At 42.2% G+C, this 26,652-nt stretch overlaps 1 protein-coding gene across 2 annotated transcripts in view; it reads left to right on the forward strand.

The window, feature by feature from the left end:
- Positions 1-3,627: 3,627 nt before the first annotated feature.
- API5 (apoptosis inhibitor 5) overlaps positions 3,628-26,652 on the forward strand; it is a 35,492-nt gene continuing 12,467 nt past the window's right edge. The window contains exons 1-7 of one of the 2 annotated variants that reach the window (XM_036762904.1): positions 3,628-3,876; positions 15,416-15,577; positions 17,940-18,033; positions 19,942-20,007; positions 20,664-20,815; positions 21,600-21,806; positions 25,371-25,475. In XM_036762904.1, coding sequence (XP_036618799.1) covers positions 3,808-3,876; positions 15,416-15,577; positions 17,940-18,033; positions 19,942-20,007; positions 20,664-20,815; positions 21,600-21,806; positions 25,371-25,475 — 855 coding nt within the window. In that variant the 5' untranslated portion in view covers positions 3,628-3,807. The remainder of the gene's footprint in view (positions 3,877-15,415; positions 15,578-17,939; positions 18,034-19,941; positions 20,008-20,663; positions 20,816-21,599; positions 21,807-25,370; positions 25,476-26,652) is intronic. The other variant, XM_036762903.1, reaches the window with a different exon arrangement.

A 26,652-nucleotide genomic window follows, 5' to 3' on the forward strand; every position in this document is an offset into this window, starting at 1 on the left:
CACACATGATATTACATTTCCCATCTCTGAGCCTTTGCATTGATTGCCCCTGCCCTCCCCCATCCTAAAGGACCCTCCCAACTCCCATCTGTCCCTTAGAATTCCTTTTAACTTCAAAACACTGCTCAGATACCACCAAGACAAGGTCTTTCCTGAGTCACCTAATTGCTACTTCCCTCCCCTAACCCCAATTCTAGCTGGTTTTGATTTTTGTGTATATTTACTTATGTGCATGCTATCTCCCTTTATAAGAGGAAAGCTCCTTAGGCTAAGGACCATTTCATTTTTATCTTTGTACCTCCAGCAGGGGCCATCTCTAGTCATCCTGATCTATATCTGGCCACTGGCCACAGATGGCTCTGGAGGAGAAAGTAAGGCCGGTGATTGCAGAGCCCTCCCTCACTGAAATCCAATTCACTTGCAAGTCATGGCATCACCTCCACGATGTTCTTCGAGAACAAATGATAAGCAACATCCATGACACAACCTCCAGCACCTGACCAGGCCTAGAAAACAGTAGGCACTTATTCCATGCTTGTGGCTTGCTGGCTTGTCTAATAACACTTCATTTATTTAGATAATAAACAGGTAGCTCCCTGTCTGTGTGACAGCTCCTTCTCAGTCTCCTTTGCTGAATCTTCATCTAGATCTCATCCACCAACAGCCAGCAATGTGTCATCTCCCAAGGCTGTCCTCCTCTCACTCTATACTGTTTCACTTGATAATTTCATCAGCTTTCACAGATTCCATTATCATGTCTTCGCAGATGGGTCTTTGACTTATCTGTCCAGCACTACTGAAGTCCTGCCTCACATTTTCAGCTGTCTACTGGACATCTCAAACTGGATGTCCCACAGATAACTTAAATTCACCATGTCCAATTATCCTTCTCTCCCCCTCTTCCCAACTTGTCTATTACTGCTGAGGGTACCATCATCTTTCCAATGACCCAGGCTTAGAACCCAGGCATCATCCTCAACTCCGAACTCTCACACATACCCCTCATAACCAATCTGTTACCAAGGCTTGTCAATTCCACCTTCCTGACATATCTACATACACCCCCTTCTCTCCTCTGACATTGCCCTCACCCTGGTGCAGGCCCTCATCACCTTATGCCACAACCATAAAGCAATAGCTTTCTGTTAGTCTCTCTTCCTTAAATTTCTCCCATTGTTCACTCAACTGGCAAAGTGATCTTTTTAAAGGACACATCTGATCATGTCACCTCCTTACTCAATAAACTCCAGTGGCTCCCCATAATTTTCAAGATGAAATATATGTAAGCTGAGCCCCAAAGTCCATTGGTACAGGACTTTTTCCTCACCGGTAGAGATCAGCAACTTGCCTGGTGTTTCCCTGGTTTCCAGTCCCATTTAAAATCCCACTTTCTTCTTCAGGAAGGGAAGCTTTTCCCAGTCCCTCAATTCTAGTGCCTTCCCCCAGTGGATTATTTCCAATTTATCCCATATGTTTTTGTTTGCTACATAGTTGTTTGCACTGTACCCCCTTTAGACTGTGAGCTCCTTGACAGCAAGGTGTATGGGACAGAATTTTTAAATAATAGGAGAGACATCCTTGGGAGAAACAAAGTAAATTTATTCTACAAACCTTCCAAGATTGGGGCACACCTCCCTAATGGAGGAGGCGAGGTAAAAGGGAACCTGCCTTAATTTATAGTCTTAATGAAAAGATTCCCACCCACCTCTATCCCTTCTGACCATTGGCTGGGAGGTGGGCTTACAGTCTAGGCGCGAAAACTACCCAGAGGACCAAGGTTGATCCGGTCCATTCAGGTTTTTCCCTATCAGAACTCAACTGCCAGGGTGGCATCTGAAAGTCTAGGAGAAGAAATGGGGTGGGGGAAGGAGAGACCCTTCCTGGAGCAGAGAACAAATAGCTCACAGGAAGTTCATTATCTTCTAACATCTGAGAGAGAGAGGGGGAAGGGCATGCCTTCCCAAAATTACAAGGCCAAATCCCAAAACCTCTCCATTAGACATACCCTGTGAAGTCTTCACAATTATCTGTCCCATTCAAAGGTCTGTTGTTCTTTATCTCCCCAGTGGCTTGCCACAATGCCTAGAACATAGTTGTTCATCCTTCCTTTTGGAAGAGGACCAGTGACAACATAGGGTGATGTCTTGACTTGCCCACGAATTGGATCTAAGTGAAGCACAGTTTTCACAAAGTCATCCATCTTCTCATCCTGAATCATAGAGCTCCAGAGTCAAGACAAAAGTCAAGATAACAGGAGATGGTCCTAGATGGAGTTGACGACTTTAGTGTCTTCTATGCCTGACCAAGCTTTCGGGACTCCACAGCATCTGCATCAGCTGCCTTTACAACCATTGGAAGAAATTATTCTCATCCACCCATTCCACTGGGGGAAGATTTTCCACACTTGAGGTAAGACACCTCCCTAACTCATCTATAGATTTGAGGCCTGAAAGTTCACCCTCAACCTGATTTAGCTTGTCTGCCAAAGTGATTTTGCCAGAGTGTGGCCACTGCACGTACCACAGCTTCTTGGAGCCACAGGTGAGAACTGGGCGACAGGTGGACACCAAAGGTGGATAAGCAGACCACAGAAGGGTTCAGCAAGCCCTCACACCAGGGGTGCTAGTCCTCCCAGAATACCCCACACAACTGCTATAGGTGCTTAAAAAATGTATATTGAGTGACTGTTAATTCAACAATTATTAAGTACCTATTATGTGCAAAACAGGGAGAGATGCAAAGTTTGGGAAGGAGAGGTCATGCTCATAAAAGATGAAACCAGGCTTCTGGTTACCTGGCCCTAACTCCTCAGCATTTTAGTTCGAGATCCTATCTCTGTCTTTTTTTTTCCTTCTCTCCGGTCTAGAGCCTTTCTCTGAAGGCTGTGGAAAGCAAAGGAGCATAAATTTGAAGTTGGAAGGAACCTTAGCAGCCATCTAGGGCCGGCTTGAACAGGTTGAAGAGCCCCTGGTTCAATTTTCTGCGTGGGCACTGACGCCTCCCAAATCTGCAAATGCTACAAGTCTGGGTTTGATTTCTATCTGTGTCTGATCGTCTAGACTTAGGAAAACGATTAAAGATGCTGATGAAAGTTAAAGTCCCGCTGTGCATTTCCCCACCCCACCCCACTCCCGGGGGTGTGAAACATAGACTAGCACATGCCTCGCCCAATTCCACCTTTACACAACCGTGAATGTAAGGAACCGAGTCCCAGAGCGGCCGAGCAGCTTTGTCTGCGGTCACGAAAGTGAGTGGCTGGTCTTCAGTAAGTGCCATGTGCTTGCCTATCCCTAGGCTACATCTTCCCAGTTTCCGCATCTTTGCAAAGAAGAGTTAGGAAGATTTGGGGCCTTCCTGCTATTTAGTCCTTCCCCTCTCTGAGCCTCAGTCTCCCTATCCGCAAGAAGGAGCCATAGGACGAGATGACGTCGGCCCAGCTACCTGGAGCGCCCCACGTGGCTGTGTGGCTGCTTCTCGCTCCTCCGGTCGCCAGGGGGCGCAGGCAGCAAGGCAAGGCGGAGGCGCTCGGAGCAGCGGCCGCTCGCGGTGGCGTCTGCCGTCAGGACGTACGATGTTACGTCGTGACGTCAGCCCGTGGGCGCGGGGCGGGGCACGCCGAGCGGGCCTGTGCGCAGCGGCGGCGGCGGCGACGACGACGACGACGACGACGGCGGCGGCGGCGGCGGCGGCAGCGCAAAGGGTGGCAGCAGCGGGAGTGAGCGGCGGCTGCTGAGGCGGCGGAGCGGGAGCCTGGGCACAGCGGCGGCTGCGGGAGCGGCGCCCGAGCTCCGCGCGCACCCAGCCATCATGCCCACGGTGGAGGAGCTTTACCGTAACTACGGCATTCTGGCCGACGCTACGGAGCAAGTGGGGCAGGTGAGCAGGCCCGGCCGGGCCGCGGCGGGAGCAGGCCGCGGCCGCGGGGGTGGCTTCTTGGATGTGAAACCCACCTGTGCCTGTAATCCCCCTTGAGATTTTGCGCGGGTCTCTTCTCTCCGGGCCTCAGTTTCCCCATCTGTAAAACCCTTCCGGTGCCTCAGCTGATGTCTTCACTTCTCAGAGCCTCGGTTTGTTTCCCCGTCTGGGGAAAGTCGTTACGCTCCGTGGGCCTCGCCTCCCCATTGTACCCCACCCCTCCTGCGCCTCAGTCTCCCCGTCTGTAATACGCGGCCAGCGCGGGCTGAGCAGTTATGCTCTGGGGGCCTCAGTTTCTTTCTCTGGAACACGCTCCCCGTGTCTCGGTTTCCCCCCCTGTACAAGCCGGAAATGACTCGTAAGGCCCCTCTCTTCGCCTGGGCCTGGCGCTGATGGATCGATGACCCGGCGTCTGTTCCGTGGAGCGCCGTCCCCGGTCCCCTGTGTGCCTTCTTAGCTCGAGGATCTTCCACTTTTCGGGCCGGCGCTCCGCGGGCAGGACCTTCTTAGGTTTTGTTCTCGGCCGCCCACGGACCCACCGGAGCCTGCCCAGCCTGCGTGTATGTGGCCGGGCCCTCGGGCGCTCTCAGTCCCGGCCTTCCCTCCCCGCATGGGTGCCCTGGCCGCCCGTGTGTGACCAGACGTGGCTAGGCCAGCGCTCCTCCCACGACGAGACGTGCGTGGTCAGGGCCCGGGGTTGGAAACTGCCCGTCTCCGGCACTCAACGCCGCGCCGCTCCCACGGACTCCCTGATAAGTGGGATTCCTAAAAATGACCCTTAATTCCGAAATTGTGGGCATTTACGGGGCAGAAATCGTGCGACCGCGAGAAGTCGCTTCCGTGTTTGATCGTCTTTGCCGAGGCGCGTCCCCGGGCCGCGCAGGGGCTCAGAGGCCCGAGTCACAAGTGAATCGAGAGGGGTTAGTGTGGGCCGGGGGCAAAACAAAAACCACGCTAACGTCCTTAGTTCCTCCAGGGTCTGTCCAAGCGGTCACAGGTACAGTGCCGTCGGCACAGAGACTGTGGGAAGCGTCCGGTGGTGCTTGTGCTCGTTCCCCGCAGGTTGGGGTTTAGGCGGCCCGGGACCTGACTCGGCTTTTGTGATCTCTGAACGTGCTGTAATTCAAGATGGAAGTGTTTTCCAGAAAGGGAGCAATTTCTGTTTTCTTTAAATATTTGGGGTTTATTTTGCTAAAGCCTGAGATGAAAATGTGACCATTTCTGGTATGAGTTTAAAACTTCATTTTACTTTTCCAAATTAATTTTATTTATAATCAACAAGCATTTATTAAGCTCTTGCTATTTGGGGCAGCTAGGTTCTGGGCTTGAAGTTAGTAGTTCAAATGTAGCCTCAGCCACTTGCAAGGCACTTAGTCCTGTTTGCCTCAGTTTCCTCATCTGCAAAATGAGCTGGAGAAGGACGTGGCAAATCACTCCAGTATCTCTGCCGAGAAAACCCTAGATGGGGTCACAGAGTTGGACACCACTGAACAGTCACAGTTTGCCAAACTCTGTGCTAAGCTCCAGGGATACAAAGAAAGGCAAAAAAGCAGAAAAGCGTAATGATAAATATCTGTTGAGCACTTACTTGTTTATAGGATGATGCTAGATGTGAGACACAATTTTTAAGATGCCAAATTCCTGTCCTTGAATGAAAGGGAAAAATAGCTCATTGAGGGTTGGGTGAATATAGTGCTGTTGTGAATATAGAGTCAGGAGGACAACTTTAAAACCTCCCTTAAACAATTACTAGCCCTGTGGCTGTGGGCAACTTATCTCACCCTCAGTTTCCTCATCTATAAAGTGAGGGGGTTAGACTTGATGGCCTGGCCTCTAAGGCCATCTCCAGCTCCATTTCTATGATCCTGGGAACTCAGCCCTGGATTGTTTGTGTTAATGGAGGGGAGGCTTGCAGATTTGATGATAAAATGCTTTGTGCCTGTGTGTGGTTTTACCTGCTTAATTGTTTTGCTTCAGCTGGAAAAAAAAAGTTTTATTTTTCCTTGAATACAGACCACCCAGAGGAAGGAGAGCCCAAAGTATGTGAGATGGAAAGAGAAGCAAAGCTAGTATTAATTTTTTATGAATTAGTTATTGAGGATTGTTCTTGTAGCATTTTTACCAGTAAAACTACAAATTATTTCACATAAAGTGTTTAATATAGCTCTTAGCACACAGTCATTCAGTCCTGAGTAACTAAATGTTCTATGCTCAGTATCTTACCTTACCACCCAAATATAAAGTTAACAATTTCAGGTTATTGAGAAAACTTGTCACAGTGAAGTGATTTTCCTCAAGTTTAACTGAGTTTTGTTTTTTTGTTTTTGAGGGGGGAAGGCAGGGCAATTGGGGGTAAGTGACTTGCCCAAGGTCACACAGCTAGTGTGTCAAGTGTTTGAGGCTGGATTTGAACTCAGGTCCTCCTGACTCCATGGCCGGTGCTCTACTCACTGTGCCACCTAGCTGCCTATAACTGAGTTTAAGGAAGTAGATGCCATGATACCAAGATTTAACCATGAGACAGAATTTTCTTCTATTAGTTCTCTGGAAGTAATAGGGAGACAGTATACACACATGAGAAGTGATCATGGAGTTTCAGTTTGTTCCTCTGAAACTGTGGGAAGTTTTTTGACCAGAGGAAGAAAAGGACAAAGCCAGCTTAATGGAGGATGCGCTGTCATCCTTTTCATATTTCTTGGAAGGAAAATAACAGTGCCTTTGATTATATCCATCCTTCCTCCTCTAGGACCTTGCTTCAACTGTCAACGCTTTGATTATCTTCCCTTTATCCCTCTCTATTCCATTCTTCCCCATCTGCCTACAGAATCGACAAGGTTCCCTTCACCCTTCTCATCTTTCTTCTCCTCTTTACCAACAAACTCATTGAAAAAGTATCATTGCCTCACTTTTTCATCTCCTAGTCTCTCTTTAGACTTTCACAAACTCCCTTCAGTCGCCATCATTACCGAGACTTCCCTCAAAAATCATCAGTGACTTTCTTATTGACCAGCAGAATGGTCTTTTTGTTTATTCTCATCCACCTTGACAGCTGCAATATTTATGAATGACCACTCCTTAACCGTCTTTTCCCGTAGCTGCAAGGGAGCAGACTTGTGGTTCTAACAACTTCTCTCCAGTTCATTTCACTCCCTTTCGCCTCTGAAGGGTATGTTCTCTAAGATTTGGCCCATAGGCCTTATGGCCCTTCATTGTGTTCTCTTTGACACCTTGTTTCCCCTGTGGCTTCATCTGTCTCTTCCCCCCAGATAATTCTCAAGTCTGTATGTTCCGTGCTAACCTTTCTTCATCTTTCCAGAGCATACCAAGCACTTCTCCCCGAGGTCCTTCCTGGCAGCACATAGCATGAAGCATGGTTGAGCCTAGCACAGGCAAGGTGCTTAACCTCTTTAGGCCTTATTTTCCTTATATATAAATTGAGGAGATTGCCCTCACTGATTTCTAAAGTCCATTCTAGCACTGAATTCTATGAAAAATCCAAACCAAGTTTCTTGTTCTGACTTCAAATTTTCTGCATTTGGTAAAATCACTAATCCCATTTCCTTTATTTGAAGTCTCGGGGTTATCATTCACTTTTCCTTTTCTTTCATCTACCTTAGCCAGTCAGTTATTAATTTCTATTTATTCCCCCTTCACAATATCTCTTTTCTTTTCTAGCACAAGTGCAGCAGACCTTCAGTAATCTCTGCCTGTACTGCCTGTACCTGAAGTAAAAAGTTTTCTCCCTTCCACTCTCTCCTCAGGCTAGCCCATCTTATATGCTGTCGTTGAACTAAAGCACATTTCTGGTGATGTCCCTGCTGTACTTCAAACACGTGCTTGCCAAGTGGAGTTCTCAGCCCGGCTTTCAAAAGCTTTCTCAGATGGGCATCTCCATCTTCCCAGTCTTAACTTTCTATCACTTCTCTTGATGTAATCTTTGCTCCAGTCAAACTGGGTTGTTCCTTCCCCCTTACATAGGCCCTGTTTTCCCATTTATGTCTGTGCATTTTCTCTGTTCCTGAAATCAAACCCACCCTCCCCACGCCCCTGAATTCCTGACCAATTTTTTAAAGACAACACACAACCTATTCCATGCAACCTTTTCTGCATCCTTGTTCCCAGGCCTTTAATGACAGGGATTTCATTGAATATATCAACTCGCTTTTCCTTCCTAATCTCCTGAATCTGGAGAGGACTCTTAGGGGCAGGTGGCAGGAGGATATCCTTGGGAGTCCCCTCCACAAAGAATTTGTACTTTGTATGATATGCCCACCCAAGGTGGGTTTTCCACTTGCAAGTGCATGATCAAGGGAACTCAGTTTTAAAGCAGAAAAGTAGGCAAGGTGGTCCATCCTTCTGGGGATCCCAAAGCTGGCCGCTGACCAAGGGCCTGTCTCAAGAGGGAAAGAAGTGTCCATTGAGAATGACCCATCTGGGTTAGCTGTCTCAATTATAAAAAGTGGCTTCTGATGTATGGGTGTCATTCTGAATCCTACTGGGTCCCCCCCTTTTTTTTATTCTAAACATTTTTGTGTGTGTAGAACATTTTATGATTAAAGGACAAAAAGAGAAGATTATTGAGGGTGTTGGGTAGGTTGGAGGAACATAATGAAGGGGAGTTTTCTTAGTCATAATTTTAAAACATTATAAAGAGGTAATTATAAAGCTCCATTTTATATTACGGAAGAACTGGAAAAATAGTTTAGTGGAACTGAATAGAGATCCCCAAAACATTACTGGAAGCATAAAATAGGTTACCATTTGAGAACCTGATGGATGTTTAAGAGAAGGGAGTGAAATTGTTATTCAGTAAATAAGGATGGTAACAATGGAGAGTAGTGAGATGAGAAATAAATTTAGGTATTTCATAATATACCACAATAAATTCCCCCTGGACCTGAATATTAAATTTTTTTTGAAGTTAAAAAAATGTAATAATTTACTTTATTGTTGAAGGGATGGTCACTTATTTACCAACCAAATTCTTTTTAGCGAGAAAGTAATAGATTTGGCTATTTAAAAGAAAAACTCTACTCAACAAAAAGATTACCAAATTAGGAAAAGTCCATTATAAGAATTTAACATTCATTTTCTACAGGTAATTGATACAGAATTCGTAAGGACAATGTCTGGTCACCAGTAGACACATAATGAAAGGCTAAGAATAACAAATTGTAAATAAATATGTATATAGATAATGAAACAATTCTCTTCAAAGGCAATGAAAATTATCAAACCAGTGTTGAAGTGGTAATCTTATACCCATCAAAATGGCAGAAAATAACTGAAAAACAATAACTAAACCATTCTGGATCCCTGGAGACTTTCTCACGCCAAAAGCTGTGAAGAAGGTATTAACCTGAATTGGTATCGGGGAGTTTCTTCAGCCAGGAGTTGTCTTTACCAATAAAATCACAAGTCGAGGCTCGGGCCCCAGTAGAACCACACATCCATGTGGTTATGAATCAATACAGAGAAAGGAAGTACCATCTAAGTTGTGATTGGTTTGTTAGGTTTTTTTTCTTTTAAGACAAGATCGTACTGTAGTTTTTATGCTACATTGATAATATTTCTTTTGGAGGGGGGGGAAGGCAGGGCAATTGGGGTTAAGTGACTTGCCCAAGGTCACACAGCTAGTAAGTGTGTCAAGTGTCCAAGGCCGAATCTGAATTCAGGTCCTCCCGACTCCAGGATCTGTGCTCTACCCCATAATATTTTTTTTTAAAGGAAGAAGCTTCCTTCCCTCTGGCTTTTAAGCATCCATCTAAAATGTACATTTTCTAGTCAGAATATCCTTATAGCTATCTTAAATTTTTCTTTTACTTAGCAAAAACCTGTCATTGGACCATGGGGTCACTTGCTCTGGAGGATAAAAGAGTTTGGAAATGTAGTGATTATAATTCATCAGTCACCTTTTCGTAATTTTTTTTTTTGTAAAATTGAGCCAGAAAAATTAATAGCTTACATGCATGCACCTCCTGAGTAATTTATTTAAAAAAAAAACAACTTAGTTTTGTGTGAATTGCAAAGTGAATTTTTCCTTCAGCATAAGGAAGAAAGTGATAACACAGCATCACCTAGATTATCCATGTGTTTGCTTTAGTGAGTTCCTCAAGTAATTCTTTGGGTGGAATCAGGCTCCTTCCTTCAGCGCCTTGGACCCTAAATACAGTCAGTTCATCCTGACATCTGATGGTTCATGAACTACTCTTAAAATTTGGAGATCACTACTCTGACTGATGGCTGGAACGGTGTAGCTTAGCTTCATCACGGGAGGTCTGGGAATGTCCTTTCTTTTGTGGTAGGTTAAGAGGCCTGAATCAGGTTGTGTGGATAAGGCATTTACTCTGAAACCCTAGGGATTTTCTTTGGGCTTCACTCATTTGTTCTGTTGATTTGTGAGGGGAAGGAGCAGAAATATAGTTAATTTCTCAGATGTTAAAAATGATTTACAGTTTGTAAAAGAAACTGTACATTTATTTGAATATCTGAAATGTATTCATTGAACTTGAAGAAAAGACAAAAAGCAGTGCTGTGCTCCAGCCGTGAGCACGTTCCTGCAGTTACCTTCTCTTTGCCACTGACTCCCTTTGAAGCTCTCCAGAAAGCATCCCTTTGGGTGTGTTTCCTGCTTTGTCAAGCACAGATAATATCTACCTCGTGGAGGTATTGTGAAAAGTCATGCCTGTAAAGATCTTTGAGATCTGTAGATGAAAGAGAAGTCACAGCATTTTGTTGGGTTGGTTCTTCAAGAAGCTAGATGAAACACAGTTATTTATACCACCATCAACAATACACATGAGTTTATCTGAGAATCGTACAGAGAAAGAGGCTCACATGTATCCTAGCTTATTAAGACCACAACTGCCTTGTCTGCTATAGAAAACCCATTAGTGACAGCTTTTGAATTATTTTCTTTTTATCTTCATAACTGACCCTTATAAATGCAGATGTAACAGAACTTTTGTTCCAGTCTCTTTATAGAGAAGTAAAACATTATTAGCTGTCAAAATAATTTAATCTCTCTAGCCTCATTGTTTGAATGCCACAGTTCAAATTATCCATAGAACCCTTACCTTCCAGTGATAGCCTGCAGAAAGTCTGAGACAGATATCTAGTCTGTTGTTACATACTACTTTATTTTGTTAGTGTCCAGGATTTTAATTGGGTTAAAAGGCTATAGTTAGAGCTTATATTTGCTTTCTCTGATTCCAGATGGGCTATTAATTTTAAAATTTCTGTGGAAAGAGTTAGACCTAATGAAGAACTTTGAAGCAATAATGATTGTTATACAGTTTGATGGTTCACCAAAGAAGATTGTGAGATTTCCTTTTCTGGGTGGAAAACTCATAGTGATCTGACGTTGGCAAGAAAAACCCTAGGAAGAAAAGAGTTTTCAAACCAATCAATCAAAAAAGGAAACTAGGGAGGAAGGATGAGATGATGAGAAGTCAGAATTAGAACTGGTCTACTCTGCTTCCCTTCCCTTTTCTCTGCCAATAAGTGTGATGGAAGAATTGGAAAGTACAGAATAAAAATGTCTGGAGTTCAGGTTCACCAGGCTCAGGTGAACTGCGTCCTAGGATCCTGAAAAAACTGGCAGATAAGATTGATGAGCCATTGTCATCGATCTTTGAAAAATCGTAGAGAATTGTAGAAGTCTCACAGAATCAGAGAACAGAAGTCACAGTTTTCAAGAAAGAGAATAGAGTCTACGAACTCTAAGCTAATCAGCTTTGCTTTCAATTTGGCCCACATTCCAGGACATATTATCCGAGGGATAGTTATTGAATATCTAGAAAGGGAATTGTGGCCACAACGAGCCAGCAAAGCTTTATCAAGAACCCTTCAAACCAGACTACCTTCCTTTCCTTTTTTGTCATAGTTACCTGAGTAGTAGGTCTTGGCAATGCTCTAGGGAGAATTTGCCTAGAGTTGAGCAAAACATTTGACAAGATCTCACATGCCATTCTTTTCAGAGAAGATGGAGCAGTTTGGACTAGCTGATAATACAATTTCCTGAATTTGAAACTAGTTGAATGCCCAGAGCAAAGTGTAGTCATTAGTTGTTCCAGATCAACTTGGAAGATGTCCAGTGGCATTCCCAACAGATTTGTGCTTAGTTCTATGCTGTTTAACATTGATGAAGATATAGGTGGCATGCTTATCAAATTTGCAGATATATATATATATTTGCGTTTTGGGATCTTGTGCTGTGAGGAACCAAAGCTGTTTTGTTCTCATTTTACAGATGAACAATCTGAATCCTAGAGTTATTAAGCGACTTGCCTAAGGCCGCAAAGGTAGTAGGAAGCTAGAATGAAGTGTTGAACCTAGCTTGTCAGACACCAAATACAGCCTTTTTCCCATTATGCTGTGCTACTTCAGATGATACCTTAGATCCGCAGGGCTTCTTAAACATTTTCCACTCACCCCTTCAGCACTTCTTAAACTGTGAGTTGAGACCTCATGGGGTTTAAGAAGCACTGCTAGATAACACAAAGCCAGCAATGACACCCGTCATATTTGATTACCAAGTCAGGATCCAAAAATGTCTTTCAGGCTCTAGAACATTTGCGTGAATTCAGACAAACAAGTCATCTCAGGTTTTACCAAAATAACCCTCAAATAGTTAAAGAAGAAAAATGAGAAAACTTTTAAAAATTAGACCTATCCAAAAATAGAATCAGGTACATGTGGGAATAGTAGGCTCCTTACATGAGAGATCTATAAGCAGAGGCTGACGCTGACTGACTCCACGTCAAGCATAGTGTGGAAAGCATTCTTGTTCAAACACTGGGGAGAATGAGCAGTCTCTTCCTTAGCAAAGATTTTGGGGGTTTAAAGTACACCTCTCTAAGAGGAAAATTAAAGGGAAATGAGATTGGGCTCTTTTGTGGGGTATCATATGATCATTAGCTTTGATGACGTTATTTCACTGACTGTGTCATGGAAGAATTTGATTCTTGGTGGTGGTGGTTGTTGCTTCCATCTTCTGAAATGAATGAATTCGTGAAAAAGTGCTTTTCAGCTGCTGAGTGTCTTGTCAAGAACTCAGGACGCAAGCAGAACAGGCCCTGCTGTCAAGGAGCATACGTACTAACCGGGGGAGAATCCATAAAAGGAAAATCAGCTGCAGAGCAGATGAAAGAAGCTCAAAAGAGGCAGTGGCAGCAAGGATGGCAAGGGCCAGGGGTCCTTAGATTATGTAAGGAGGTCAGATGACAGTGGCTGGGGACTTGGTACTCTTGGCTTCTCCTTGGAAGGAATGGAAGCGTTGATGCCAATCTCGTCCAAACTCTGTGTAGTCAGTTTAGCTGCTTAGGAAAAATAGTGCTCAGTCTTTCTGCTGCTTAGATGATTCAAATGGTTCATGGGAAAAAATGGAAAACAATGTCAAATATCTCATTGGAAAAACCACTGACCTGGAAAATAGATCCAGGAGAGATAATCTAAAAATTATTGGACTACCTGAAAGCCGTGATCAAAAAAAGAGCCTAGATATCATCTTTCAAGAAATTATCAAGGAGAACTGCCCTGATATTCTAGAGCCACAGGGCAAAATAGAAATTGAAAGAATCCACCGATCGCCTCCTCAAATAGATCCCAAAAAGAAATCTCCCAGGAATATTGTCGCCCAATTCCAGAGCTCCCAGATCAAGGAGAAAATACTGCAAGCAGCCAGAAAGAAACAATTTGAGTATTGTGGAAACCCAATCAGAATAACCCAAGATCTGGCAGCCTCTACATTAAGAGATCGAAGGGCTTGGAATACGATATTCCGGAGGTCAATGGAGCTAGGATTAAAACCTAGAATCACCTCCCCAGCAAAACTGAGTATCATGCTCCAAGGCAAAATATGGAGTTTCAATAAAATAGAGGACTTTCAAGCTTTCTCAGTGAAAAGACCAGAACTGAATAGAAAATTTGACTTTCAAACACAAGAATCAAGAGAAGCATGAAAAGATAATCAAGAAAAAGAAATTGCAAGGAACTTACTAAAGGTGAACTGTTTTGTTGACATTCCTACATGGAAAGATGATGTGTATGATTCATGAGATCTCAGTATTAGGGTAGCTGAAGGGAATATTCATACATATATGTTTATGTATATATATGGGTGAATGTGTATGTATGTATATATCTATGTGTATATATATATATATAGAGAGAGAGAGAGAGAGAGGACACAGGGTGAGTTGAAGATGAAGGGAAGATATCTAAAAGAAATAAAATCAAATTAAGGGATGAGAGAGAGGAACATACTGAGAGAAGGAGATAAGGAGAGATAGAATGGGGTGGATTATCTCGCATAAAGGAGGCAAGAGGAAGCAGTTCTGTGGGAGGAGGGGAGGGGGCGGATGAGGGGGGAATGAGTGAACATTGCTCTCATCAGATTTGGCCTAAGGAGGGAATACCATACATACCCAATGGTGAATCTTACCCCACAGGAAAGAAGAGGGAAGAAGATAAAAATAAATGGGGGGGATGATGGAGGGGAGGGCTGATGGGGGTGGAGGTAGTCAAAAACAAACACTTTCGAAAGGGGACAGGGTCAAGGGAGAAAATTCAATAAAGGGGGGTGGGTTGGGAAGGAGCAAAATATAGTTAGTCTTTCACAACATGAGTATTGTGGAAGGGTTATACGTAATGATACACATGTGGCCTATGTTGAATTGCTTGACTTCTTAGGGAGGGTGGGTGGGAAGGGAAGAGGGGAGAGAATTTGGAACTCAAAGTTTTAAAAACAGATGTTCAAAAACAAACAAAAATGTTTTTGCATGCAACTAGAAAATAAGATACACAGACAATGGGGTGTAGAAATTTATCTTGCCCTACAAGAAAGGAAGGGAAAAGGGGATGGGAGGGGAGTGGGGGGACAGGGGAGCGCTGACTGGGGAACAGGGCAACCAGAATATACCCCATCTTGGAGTGGGTGGGAGGGTAGAAATGGGGAGAAAATTTGTAATTCAAACTCTTGTGAAAATCAATGCTGAAAACTAAATATGTTAAATAAATTAAAAAATAAAATTAAAAAAAAAATGGTTCATGGGACACCAGGACTGGAAAGAGGGAAAGCTTGCTCCCAGTGGTGGTAAGTCTTCCAAACATCCTTGAAGTTGCTTGATTTCGGAATGACCTCATCCGTATCCATTTTGATTTTTGTACATTTGTAGGTGTGAATTTCATGACCTGCCAACTTGAGATAACTGGACATATCTGGACCATGCAAGCCAAATTAGGAATAATAGTCCCTCAAAATAGTTGGGAGTGTTTCTGCTTCTAGTTAATTAATTTGATTTTCTTTTACTTCAGTTGAGGGCACCTAGCCCCTAAAATGGGGATCCTGTGGATGGTGCTCATTTAAAGAAAATATTCATGGAATAGTCCTATCTCATCACACTGTAAAATTCCTATACAATAAAGGTTCAGTCAATCTTGATACAGTCCTGTACTCACCCATCTCCTAATCAGCAATGTCACTTTTTTTTTTTTTCAGCACAAGGATGCCTATCAGGTGATCTTAGATGGTGTGAAAGGAGGCACCAAGGAAAAAAGATTAGCAGCACAATTTATTCCGAAATTCTTCAAGCATTTCCCAGAATTGGCTGATTCTGCTATTAATGCACAGCTAGATCTCTGTGAAGATGAAGATGTGTCAGTAAGTATTTTATTAGGAGACCTAAAGATGGCATTTTCTTAAAATTCTCCAAATAGATTTTCTGTAGTTGGTCACTTATATATTGAGCTTTAGAAGTGCACTGGGAAATCAGACATGATTTCCACACTTTAACCAGCAGGCTTTATTACTCTTATGAAAAGATAATTAGCTCTTTAGTTCATTTTCCTCTGTAATAGCAGAAATAACTCACATTCCTGTAGTGCTTTTTAAGTTTTTCAGAGCCCTTCCCTTAAAGCAACCCTGTGAGGTAGGTGGTACAATATTTTATCCTCCTTTTACAGATGAGGAAATTAGGGTTCAAAGATGTTAAAGGAATTGCCCATGAGCACATGGTGAGCGAGGAGCTAACCTGAAATGTAGACCAAGATCCTCCAACTCTTCAGTCAGTGCTTGGCCCACAACAGCAGGCTGCTGCTCTGATAGATGTATGCACAAGGTATAGTAGGGTGTAGGACACTGTGAGTTCTGTATATGCGATAGTTGTTGTGAAACTGGTGTTTTGACTTAAAGTCAGGTAGCAGCATGTTTTGCCGTAAGAATTGTCACAAGTTGTATAGCTATTTGATTTGGTGCTTTAAGAATCCATCGTCTCATCAGTCTGTTTTTTCCTTCTACCAGTACACAGTCTTTCTGTGACTTAATCTTTGAGAGTTGATATGGCTGATAAGTTCAGCACCCTATGGCCATCCTGATGAGTCCACCCAAATTCAGCTAATCTGGTCTTGAGGTGACAGGCACATAGTTCACCAAACCTTTACTTAAAGGCTTTCCTCCCTAATCGAGGCTGACAGAGCTTGCTCCATCGACAACTTTCTGAAAATCTTCCACGTTAGAAGGAGGTATCAGATGAGGACTTTAGGGAAGAGGTCATTATACTTGTCAGATTTTAAATCTAGTAAGTCCTCCCATGGCTAATTTATAAGAGAAAAAAAATTGTCAGCATTTGCCTTTTCTGCAGTCCTCATTAGAACATGTATATGACCTTTGATTCTGGAAAGCTTTACCATTGGACTTCAGGCAGGTCCTTCCTATGAGATTGAAAAGGCCTTGAAGGCAGGCCCATTAAGCAGTGGCCTCACTTTTTTTGGAGGGCCAGCTCAGTTTACCTCATTGAGGTTTCTTACCAGAAGGCTGCCCACCAAGTAAGTTGTTTTGTTTTCCCAGCCACATGACTTTATAAAGACTGCATTAGGAAGTATCTCAGTTTTTCACAGTCAGAAGTACCCACAGTGATTCAGCCAAAGATCGTTAGAGTGAGTACCTAGTAATCCTACTAATAGGCAAGGTAAAGAAGGAGTGTTTTTCATGCACTTGGAATTCTTAGAACAAGTTCTGTGCCTCTCCTAGCACAGATTCCTAAGGAAATGATGAGCTGCTCAGACTCCAGATGAAACTAATGAGTCATCAGCAGTAGGTACAACCTAATGGGCCTAATGGAGTTTGTATTTGAGTGCTTTTGCCTTTTTGATGAATCATTTGGAATTGATTTCATCTAGCCTTCCAACCACTGGGATTACTGAGGTAGTTAATTCAGAAACTACCAAGGAGTTTACCAAGCAGCAACAGTAGCTTTGTCATCTCAGATCCCATAGTCTGTAGTTCACCTTTTGTTCTATTTAGTATCTATCACTTTCCTCCTTGGAAAGCTCTCCTTTTGGAAGCCTTTCACTGACCAAATACCAGCAGAAGATTTCTGAAACTGCTAGGAACACTCGTGTTCTGCCTCTGAGGCTTGTAACAGTGGAATTAGCTTTTCTCTATGGTTCAGGTTGTTTACCTGTTGTGGTATACCACATATAGATTGTATAAGATCTTTGCATTATGTTATACATTATAGAGATTATCTAAGACTATTTAGGATGAATGACTTTTTGCATAAGATTAAATTTTATTTTTTAAAAAATATTTAATTATTTTCAATTTTCAGCATTTCTTAAATTCCCCCCCCCCAAGATGGCATGCAATCCAATATGTGCTCTACACATACATTCCTATTAAACACATTATCACATTAGTCATGTTGCATAGAAGAATTATGAATGGGAGAAATCAAGGGAAAGAAAACAAAACAAAAGAGTGAAGAGCCTGCTTCGCTCTGCATTCCGATTCCATAGTTCTTTCTCTGGATGTGGATGGCATTTTCCATCATGAGTCCTTTGGAGAAGTTTTAGGTCCTTGCATTGCTGAGAAGGGCCAAGTCCATCAAAATCAGTTCTTGAACACCATGGCTACTACTGTGTACAACGTTCTCCTGGTCCTGCTTATTTCACTCAGCATCGGTTCATAAGATTAAATTTTAAAATGATGAATTTGTGTTGCTTTTTTCTTCCATTAACAAAAGATCCGACGACAAGCGATTAAAGAATTGCCCCAGTTTGCTACTGGAGAGAACCTTCCCCGAGTGGCGGACATTCTGACTCAACTTTTACAGACAGGTGGGATGGGATGTTGGGTTCTCTTTTTACCTTTGTGTGTCTGCCTTCTTACAGGCAAGGTCTGTGTGGCTAGTAGTCAGGGTTGCGCTGCAGCTAGCTTGGACCAACTCAAGAGAGTTCTAAGTTGTCAGTGTGAGCGTTTATACTTTGGAAACCAGCAAAGGCTACAAATCAGGGTTTGATTTACTGTGGGGTTTGTTGTTTAGACTTTAGAAAGTGATAGAAAAAATATTAATCAGATTAGGCTTAAAAGTGTTCTGTGTGCACGTGTCCCCCACCCCGTGGAGAACCAGTCATTAAACATCAGCACTCCACTACCGAGAGCCCTATCAATATTAGACACTAAGACTTCTGTTCATTCCAGAGGTGGGCTTGCTTTGAGGTGGCTAGTGGCCCAACCTAACTTCTGGTTGCCTTTGTTGCTTTAAAAATCCCAGCCAGCTGACAACTAATATGGCATTGCTTACTACCCAATGAGAAATGGTTGCCTATAGTTTCTTATGTTTCTTTAGCAAGACTTGAACTATACAGCATCTTAAATTAAGAGTATGGCTTACTCTTCATTTGTTCCCATAGATCTTGTCTATGGTAAGCATTTATTAAGTACTGACTACATTCTAGAAGCTACGCTGAGCACTAGAGAGACAAAGACAAAAAATGAAGTAGTTTCTACCCTCAAGGAACTTGTTATTCTATTGAGGAAGACAACATGTACATATATAAATACATACAAAATAGATAGAAAGTAATGGGGTAGGGAGACACAAGTGGTCGGGGGATCAGGAATGGTTTCATGTACCATGTGACAGTTTGAGCTGAGCTTTAAGGAGTTGCAGGGTGAGAGGGAGTAGATGCCAGGGCTGGGAGCAGCCTGTTCAAAGGCAGAGATAAGAGATGGAGTGTTGGAGATGAGGAACAACAAGAAAGTCAGTTTGTGTAACCTGGAAGTTTTCATGGTCATTCCAAACCTGCCTGTTACTCAATCAGCCTGCACTTCTTATGTTTGGTCAGCAAGTCATGTATATAATGAAACTGCACAGATAGGTTGGCACCAGTCTGTAAAAAGCTTTAAAAGCCAAAAAGAGGATTTTCTATTTGATCATAGGGGTGGTAGCCTTTGTAGTTTATTGAGTAAGATACTAGCACAGGGGTGAGGAACCTGTGGCTTCAAGACCACATGTGACCTTCTAGGTCCTTGAGTGTGGCCTTTTGACTAAGACCAAGTTTTACAGAACAAATCCTTTTATTGAGGGGATTTGTTCTGTGAAGTTTGAATTCAATCAGAGGGCCATATGTGGCCTTGAGGCCACAGGTTCACCACCCCTGGACTAGCATAAGTAAGATCTGAATTTAAGGAATATCACTTTGGCAGCTGTAGGGAGAGGAGTTTGGGGAGGCAAGAGATTTGAAGGGAAGGAAAGACCAAATACAGTAGTTTGAGAAAATGAGGGCCTGGATAAGCGTGGTGGTCCGGTGACTGATAGGAAATATGTTTTATGAATAGAATGGATATGTGGAGTGAAAGAGAGAGAGAAGAGCCACTGACTCTGAGTGCAACCCTAGGTGACTAGAAGAATGGTGGTGCCTTTATAGGGAATTTTGGAGAAGGAAAGGGGGGGATTGGGGAGAATTTGAGAGATATTTAAGCATGTTAAGTTTGAGATAGATTTGGGGCACCCAGTTGACAGTTCATGATGGAGGAGTATAGCTCAGGAGGGAGACAATGGCTGGATACATGTAGAGACCTGAGAGAGATCTGCATAGAGGCAATAGTTAAACTCAGACCTTTCTACAAAAGATTGTGTTTCATGGAAATCAGAAATGAAACAGGCTTGCTCTTTGAGTTTTTTGCTTGGGGTTTATCTTTTTTCTTTTCCTTTTTTTTGCTTTGTGCCATATCTTCTCTAGATGATTCTGCAGAATTCAACCTGGTGAACAATGCCCTGCTGAGCATATTTAAGATGGATGCTAAAGGTAATAGTCCCGAATTCTAAGTTGAGAATTACTTTCTTTTTTTAATAGTGAGGAGCGTGTGTTTAACGTGTGATCTTTAAAGGTATCTGTTGTAGGGATTAAGAAGATAATCTAGAATTTAGTATTTTTCTCCAAAACAAGATTTTATTTCCAAGTTTATGGAGTTTCTACCTGCTATTTATTTTTAAAACTGTTTAGTTGATTATATATAGTTGATTTTTATATCCTGATGAGGCCATCAGAAGTGATTGCAGAGATGGTAAGAATTCAAAATTTTCCTTGTAACTTTATTAGCAATTTGTCACAAAACTTTACTTCATCCACCTTTAAGAAACCCAGATAACATGTAAACCATCTTTAGGAAGAAGATTGTTAATATAGTACAGGGAGTACCTGAAAACTCATAAATACCTTACTCCATGTTCACATACACAACACGTTTTCATCTTTCCTGTTCCAGAGCTCATTTTGAACTAGGCTTTATTGACACCTCATGGGATTGGGGATAGTTTGTTGGCACTTGGTTGATTTAGAAGCAAACACTTTTTCTTATGGGGATGCTTTGAAGTGCATTTTGTTTTGCCCCAAATTCTCAGACAGTATGAGTATGGCGTTGTTGGCATTGCTTTGGTTTATCTGTTTTTGTATGTTTTCAGGGACATTGGGAGGCCTGTTCAGCCAGATTCTTCAAGGGGAAGACATTGTCCGAGAACGTGCAATCAAATTCCTTTCCACAAAACTTAAGACTTTGCCAGATGAAGTGTTAACAAAGGAAGTAGAAGAACTCATATTAACTGAGTCCAAGAAGGTAAGTGCCAATCCTTTCCTAATCTAAACTGTGAACACGTGAGGACTGTCTCTTCTGAAGTGAATGGTGGTATTTTCAGTTTTCACCAAGAATGTCGATGTCCTTTTTTATTTGGTGACTTGGTGTCTCACTTGGGTGATGATTTTTTGATTGAATATTACTCTGATGAAATACTTAAGAATATTATTCTTAAAGATACATTGTGAACATTCATTTTCACTTCAAAGGATCCCTTTTGTTTTTGATGGCACAGTCATTTCCTGATATACTCTCCCTGACAGAACCTTCCATTTTCACATTGAAGAACAAATTAAATGATGCTGGCACAGAGACTGCATTTGAAAGCCTGTGCAGTGTCTCTGTCTGCCCACATACATTTGGAGAACGTTCTGTGACTATTTAGGTGTTAGAGGCCACCTCCAAAGAATGATTTAACTTTGGCTTTGCTGAGCTCCGTGGATTTCCTCAGAATGCACTAATTTGTGTCTTACTTAGTACCTATCAGAACACTCCTTTTGTTTTCCATTCCATTGCAATGGTGCCCCATAAACCAGAGCAATGTTTCTTTTCAATAGGAGAAGCTAGACCAAATGGAGCAGTAGCTTCCCTGGCCTGATGAGCCTGCACTGGCAGTCTGGCCCTGTGCTGACCTTTCTTCACTGTGATATTGCATGTTCCTATTGAAATAACTTCTGTACAGTTTCAGTAGTAAATTATATTAGTAGGTAATTTAGCAGCTATGCGTTACATATACCGTATTCTGGATTTTTTTTATTTCTTAAAGGTCCTTGAAGATGTGACAGGTGAAGAATTTGTTCTCTTCATGAAGATACTCTCTGGGTTAAAAAGCTTACAGACAGTCAGTGGCAGACAGCAGCTTGTGGAGTTAGTAGCTGAACAAGCCGATTTGGAGCAGACTTTCAACCCAGCCGATCCAGACTGTGTGGACAGACTTTTACAGTGCACGAGGCAAGCAGTCCCACTCTTCTCTGTAAGTCCTTTTTTATTTTTCCCTTAAGTAACTGATGTCACACACAAAGATGGACAGAAGTACATGTAGAATAAGAATGAGGCTTATTCCATTTGGGGCCTGCGTTGCAAAAGGAGAACCAATAGTCAAACGTTCTAGGAAGCACATTTCAACTCGGTTACTTAGGGAGATTTCCCAGTCTAAGCAACCCACAGGGGCACTGGGCTTCATGAAAGGCAGGGAGTCTGCAATCATTAGAAGCCTTCATGCCCAGGCTGAGATCATCATTTGTTGTTTTTTTTTTTGTTTGTTTGTTTGTTTGTTTTTTATAAATTTCTTTATTTATTTTTGGTTTACCACACACGGTTCTCCATAGTTTTGAGTTCCAGATTTTCTCCCCTCCCTCCCCCCTCCCTCCCCAAGACGGCATGGAGTCTCATATAACTGTCATGAATGACTTTGCATTGAATTAATTTATGCACTAGTCAAGTCATGGAGAAGAATTTTGACCAATGGAATGAATCATGAGAAAGAAGAAACAGAACCAAAAAAAAAAAACCCCAAAAACAAAAACAAAAGAGAAGCAGAAAAGGCGAGCATGTAGTGTGCCTCAGTCTGTATTCAAACTTCGCAGTTCTTTGTCTGGATGAAGATAGCATTCTCCATCGTGAGTCCCCTGGAGTTGTCCTTGCCCCTTAGGTTGCTGAGAAAAGCGCAGTATGTCAGGGTTGGTCCTCACGGAATCCATATATCTGTGGCTGTGCACAACGTTCTCCTGGCTCTGCTCCGCTCACTCAGCATTATGTCGTGTAGGTTTTTCCAGGTTGTTATGAAGTCTGCATCATCCCCATTTCTTATGGCACAATAGTATTCCATCACCTTCATATACCACAGCTTGTTCAGCCATTCCCCAATTGATGGGCATCCCTTTGCTTTCCAATTCTTGGCTACCACAAAGAGAGCTGCTATAAATATCCTTGTACATATGGGTCCTTTTCCCGCTTGCGTGATTTCTTTGGGATACAACCCTAGAAGTGGTATTGCTGGGTCAAAGGGTAGGAATATTTCTATAGCCCTTTGGGCATAGTTCCACACCGCCTTCCAAAATGGCTGCATCAGCTCACAACTCCACCAGCAATGCAACAATGTTCCAATTTCCCCACATCCTTTCCAGCATTTATCATTCTCCTGATTTGTTATTTTAGCCAATCTGACAGGAGAGATGTGGTATCTAAGAGTTGTTTTGATTTGCATTTCTCTAATCAGCAGCGATCCAGAGCATTTTTCCATATGCCTGTAGATAGCTTTAATTTCTTCCTCTGAAAACTGCCTGTTCATATCCTTTGACCATTTCTCAATTGGGGAATGGCTTGTATTCCTATATATTTGGCTCAGCTCCCTGTATATTTTAGAGGTGAGGCCTTTATCAGAGATACTAGTTGCAAAGATTTTCTCCCAGTTTTCTGCTTCCCTCCTAATTCTTGTTGCATTGGCTTTTTTTGTACAAAAACATTTCAATTTGACATAATCAAAATTATCCATTTTGCATTTTGTAATGCTCTCTATCTCTTGTTGGGTCATGAATTCTTTACTTTTCCACAAATCTGATAAGTAAACTATTCCTTGCTTTCCCAAATTACTTAGAGTATCAACTTTTACTCCTAAATCATGAACCCATTTTGACTTTATTTTGGTATATGGTGTAAGATATTGGTCTATGCCCAGTTTTTTCCCTACCATTTTCCAATTTTCCCAACAGTTTTTGTGAAATAGTGAATTATTAGCCCAGAAACTGGCCTCTTTAGGTTTATCAAAGAGTAGATTGCTAAACTTGTTGATTTCACCTACTTGTGTACCTATCCTATTCCACTGATCCACACCCCTGTTTCTTAACCAGTACCGAGATCATCATTTGTAAGGAGTATTGAAGAGGAAGTTTGTGCTACACAAAGAGGTTGGACTGAAAGATCTCTGTGAACTCATTTGCCTCTAAAAAAATTGTACTTCTCTCCTTTTTTGGAAAGTAGAGAGTTTAAGTTCACTTCAACAGCTCATTAGCACCCACCATGTGCCTGGCCCTGGGGATATAAAGAAAGAAGCCAGTCCCTGCTCTTAAGAAGCTGATAGTCTCATGAAGGAGACAGGATGAGAACAACCATGTTCACAAAGGATAAATATGAGCCAATCGACAGAGGGGAAGGGCACTGGCTTTAAGAGGGGTTGGAAGAGGCTTAAGGTACTTAGTGGTTGAAACTGAAAATGTAGCACTAGGAATTAAGAAAAGGAAAAGCAGTTTTAAAACCTTGGGTTTAACTGAATTTTGAAAGAAACTGGGGATACTAAAAGGCAGAGGTGAGAAGAGAGCACATTCATCTGTAAAACAAGGGGGAGCAACTCCTTAAATGACTTGGATTTTCCATTCTAGTTTAAAATCTGTGATGCTATGGCTTTTGCCCTACCTCCTCTTACAAAGTGTGAACCATAGTGAGAGCATGAGCTGCATTGAACTTTCTTCTCCGACTTCAAGGGCCAACCTAAAAAGTCTCCCTTTCTCCTCTGCTTTGTTGTGTAACTCCTGTTTTCCGGGAGCTCCGAGACATAGGAAATATTTAACTTTCAAGCCTCTGTTTGAAAGCAGGAGGCAGCACAAGGAGAACTCCCTTGGAACATCAGAAATTCTGGGCAGATTGAGCCGAGCTGAGCAAAAGCACAGCTCTGCTCCAAGTGAAATTGAGTAAGATAAATGGGCTTATTGGTGGAGAAGATAGTCGAGTAGAGGCTTTTGAGAAGGTCATCCCCAGGAGGGTCAGCCTTGAAAGAGCCATGTCACAAGGGCTTGCTTAAGAAAGGACTGATAAGTAAAATGACCAGGTCATTCACTTTGTCAGCGTAACAAGTAGAATTTTAACTTAAGGCTTAACATAGGATGCACCTGAAAAAGCTGAATCTCTACCTCAGTTTTGTTCAGGCCATCTCCTCAACCTAGATCAAGCCCCAACTCCAACTGTTGGTTATTTTGTATTCTAGTACATCTCTATGGACTATCCCCCAACTCACCTGAGTGAGAATGGAAACCATATCATGTCTCGACTTCTGTTTCTCCCTGTGCTTCATATATGGTTCCATAGCATACAGGAAAGGACTGTTTGTGGAATTGAAAACCATGAATGAGGGCTTGAGGCCACTAGGTGGCACAGTCTGCATTAGAGTTCCGGGTCTAGAGTCAGGAGCACCCGAGTTCAGATTCAGCCTCAGAAATTTCCTGCCACATGACCTTGGTTAGACAAGTCACTTGATCTCTGTTTACTTCAGTTTCCTCAAATGTATTATGTGGATAACAATAGGATCTGCGTTCCAGGATTGTTGTGAGGGAGAGATGAGACGATATTTGTAAAGTTCTTAGCATCATGCCTGGCACGTGGTAGGTAGGCACTATGTAAATGTTGCTGCTTATTTATTATAATTATTGTTACTAAAACAAGTATACATTCTGTTATATTTCTGCTTCTTTCCTAGTGAATTTGACTATAGTTTAAATCAGAGTTGTGCTGATATTGAATGACTAAAATCTTTCATTTTTTACAGAAAAATGTTCATTCCACAAGGTTCGTGACTTATTTCTGTGAACATGTTCTGCCAAACCTCAGCTCCTTGACTACTCCAGTGGAAGGCCTTGATATACAGTTAGAGGTAAATTAAATTTCCCTCCTTACTTATGAAGTATATTCTGATTTTATTAGTGGCTTTAAATTTAAAATTATTATTCATAATTACATTTATATAAGAACATAGTTCTCAGTATTTACCAGAATGATTTAAACATCTTGGTTAATTAGAAGTTTCCTAGGTTATAAAGTACCATAATTTAGTACATAGAGAAGAACCTTCACATAATGTTATCGGGCAATTAGCATCTAATAGTGGAAAAGCATTGCCTATATTTGAGGTAATTCTGTAATAACGTACTCAGTGCATAATAAATCACTCCAGGTTTTGCTACAGTAACCACAATAACAAATAATTCACCATCATGAATTATTAAAGGAGGTAGTATGATGCAATGGGTAGAAAGCTGGCCTCGGAACATCTGCCTTCTAGTCTTATCTTTGACACATATTGACTGTGTGATCTGGGTACTTTTCTTAGCCTCTCAGTAACCCTCTAAGGCTAAGGTATACACTGACATTTGTTCTCCTGGGAATTGCCTGTACTAGTTAAATCCCAGGTCCTGTTAATATCCCAGGATTTTGGGCTTAAAATTTGTTAATTCATTTTTCAGTGTTTTTATTAGGCATTTAAATAGTAGAGAACACTATCTGGATTCATAGCTCATGTGTCACTCTATCTGAACTACAAGACAGAAAAACATTTTTCTCTTAGGAATTTGCTACAAGTAATTTTTCAACTACAAGTACTATTGTACTGTCATGATAGTACTACGATTGCTATTTGAATGAAGTCTTCAGGTGACTTGTGTTGTGGAGGGGGCCCAGAGTTCTCTAAGCTGGTACCATAGGAGCCTGCCCCAGGCAGCTGACAAACTGATATCTTCTGAGGGCCCGCCAGCCAGTGTGGCCAAGTCCAGACAACCTTTTCACCAACCAGCTAATTAGGCAACAGGCATTTATTAATCAGGGGAACCTAGCTGATGCATTTGGTGACAACTTCAATTTGTGAAACCTCCTACTAAGCTATTGGGGGAGTGAGGTGCTCCTACTGATGAAAGCTTTTCAGGCGTTGAAAGTATGAAAATACCAAAAGTGCTGCATGATTCTTCAGGATTGAAAAACTAGCATCTCTTACTTCTGCTGCAGTGTGGCCCAAAGGTGTTGGTCTAATGAATGGGGATAGAGAAAGCATACCTAAA

Source organism: Trichosurus vulpecula, chromosome 6 (genome assembly GCF_011100635.1).
Source record: "Trichosurus vulpecula isolate mTriVul1 chromosome 6, mTriVul1.pri, whole genome shotgun sequence".
NCBI lineage: Eukaryota > Metazoa > Chordata > Mammalia > Diprotodontia > Phalangeridae > Trichosurus > Trichosurus vulpecula.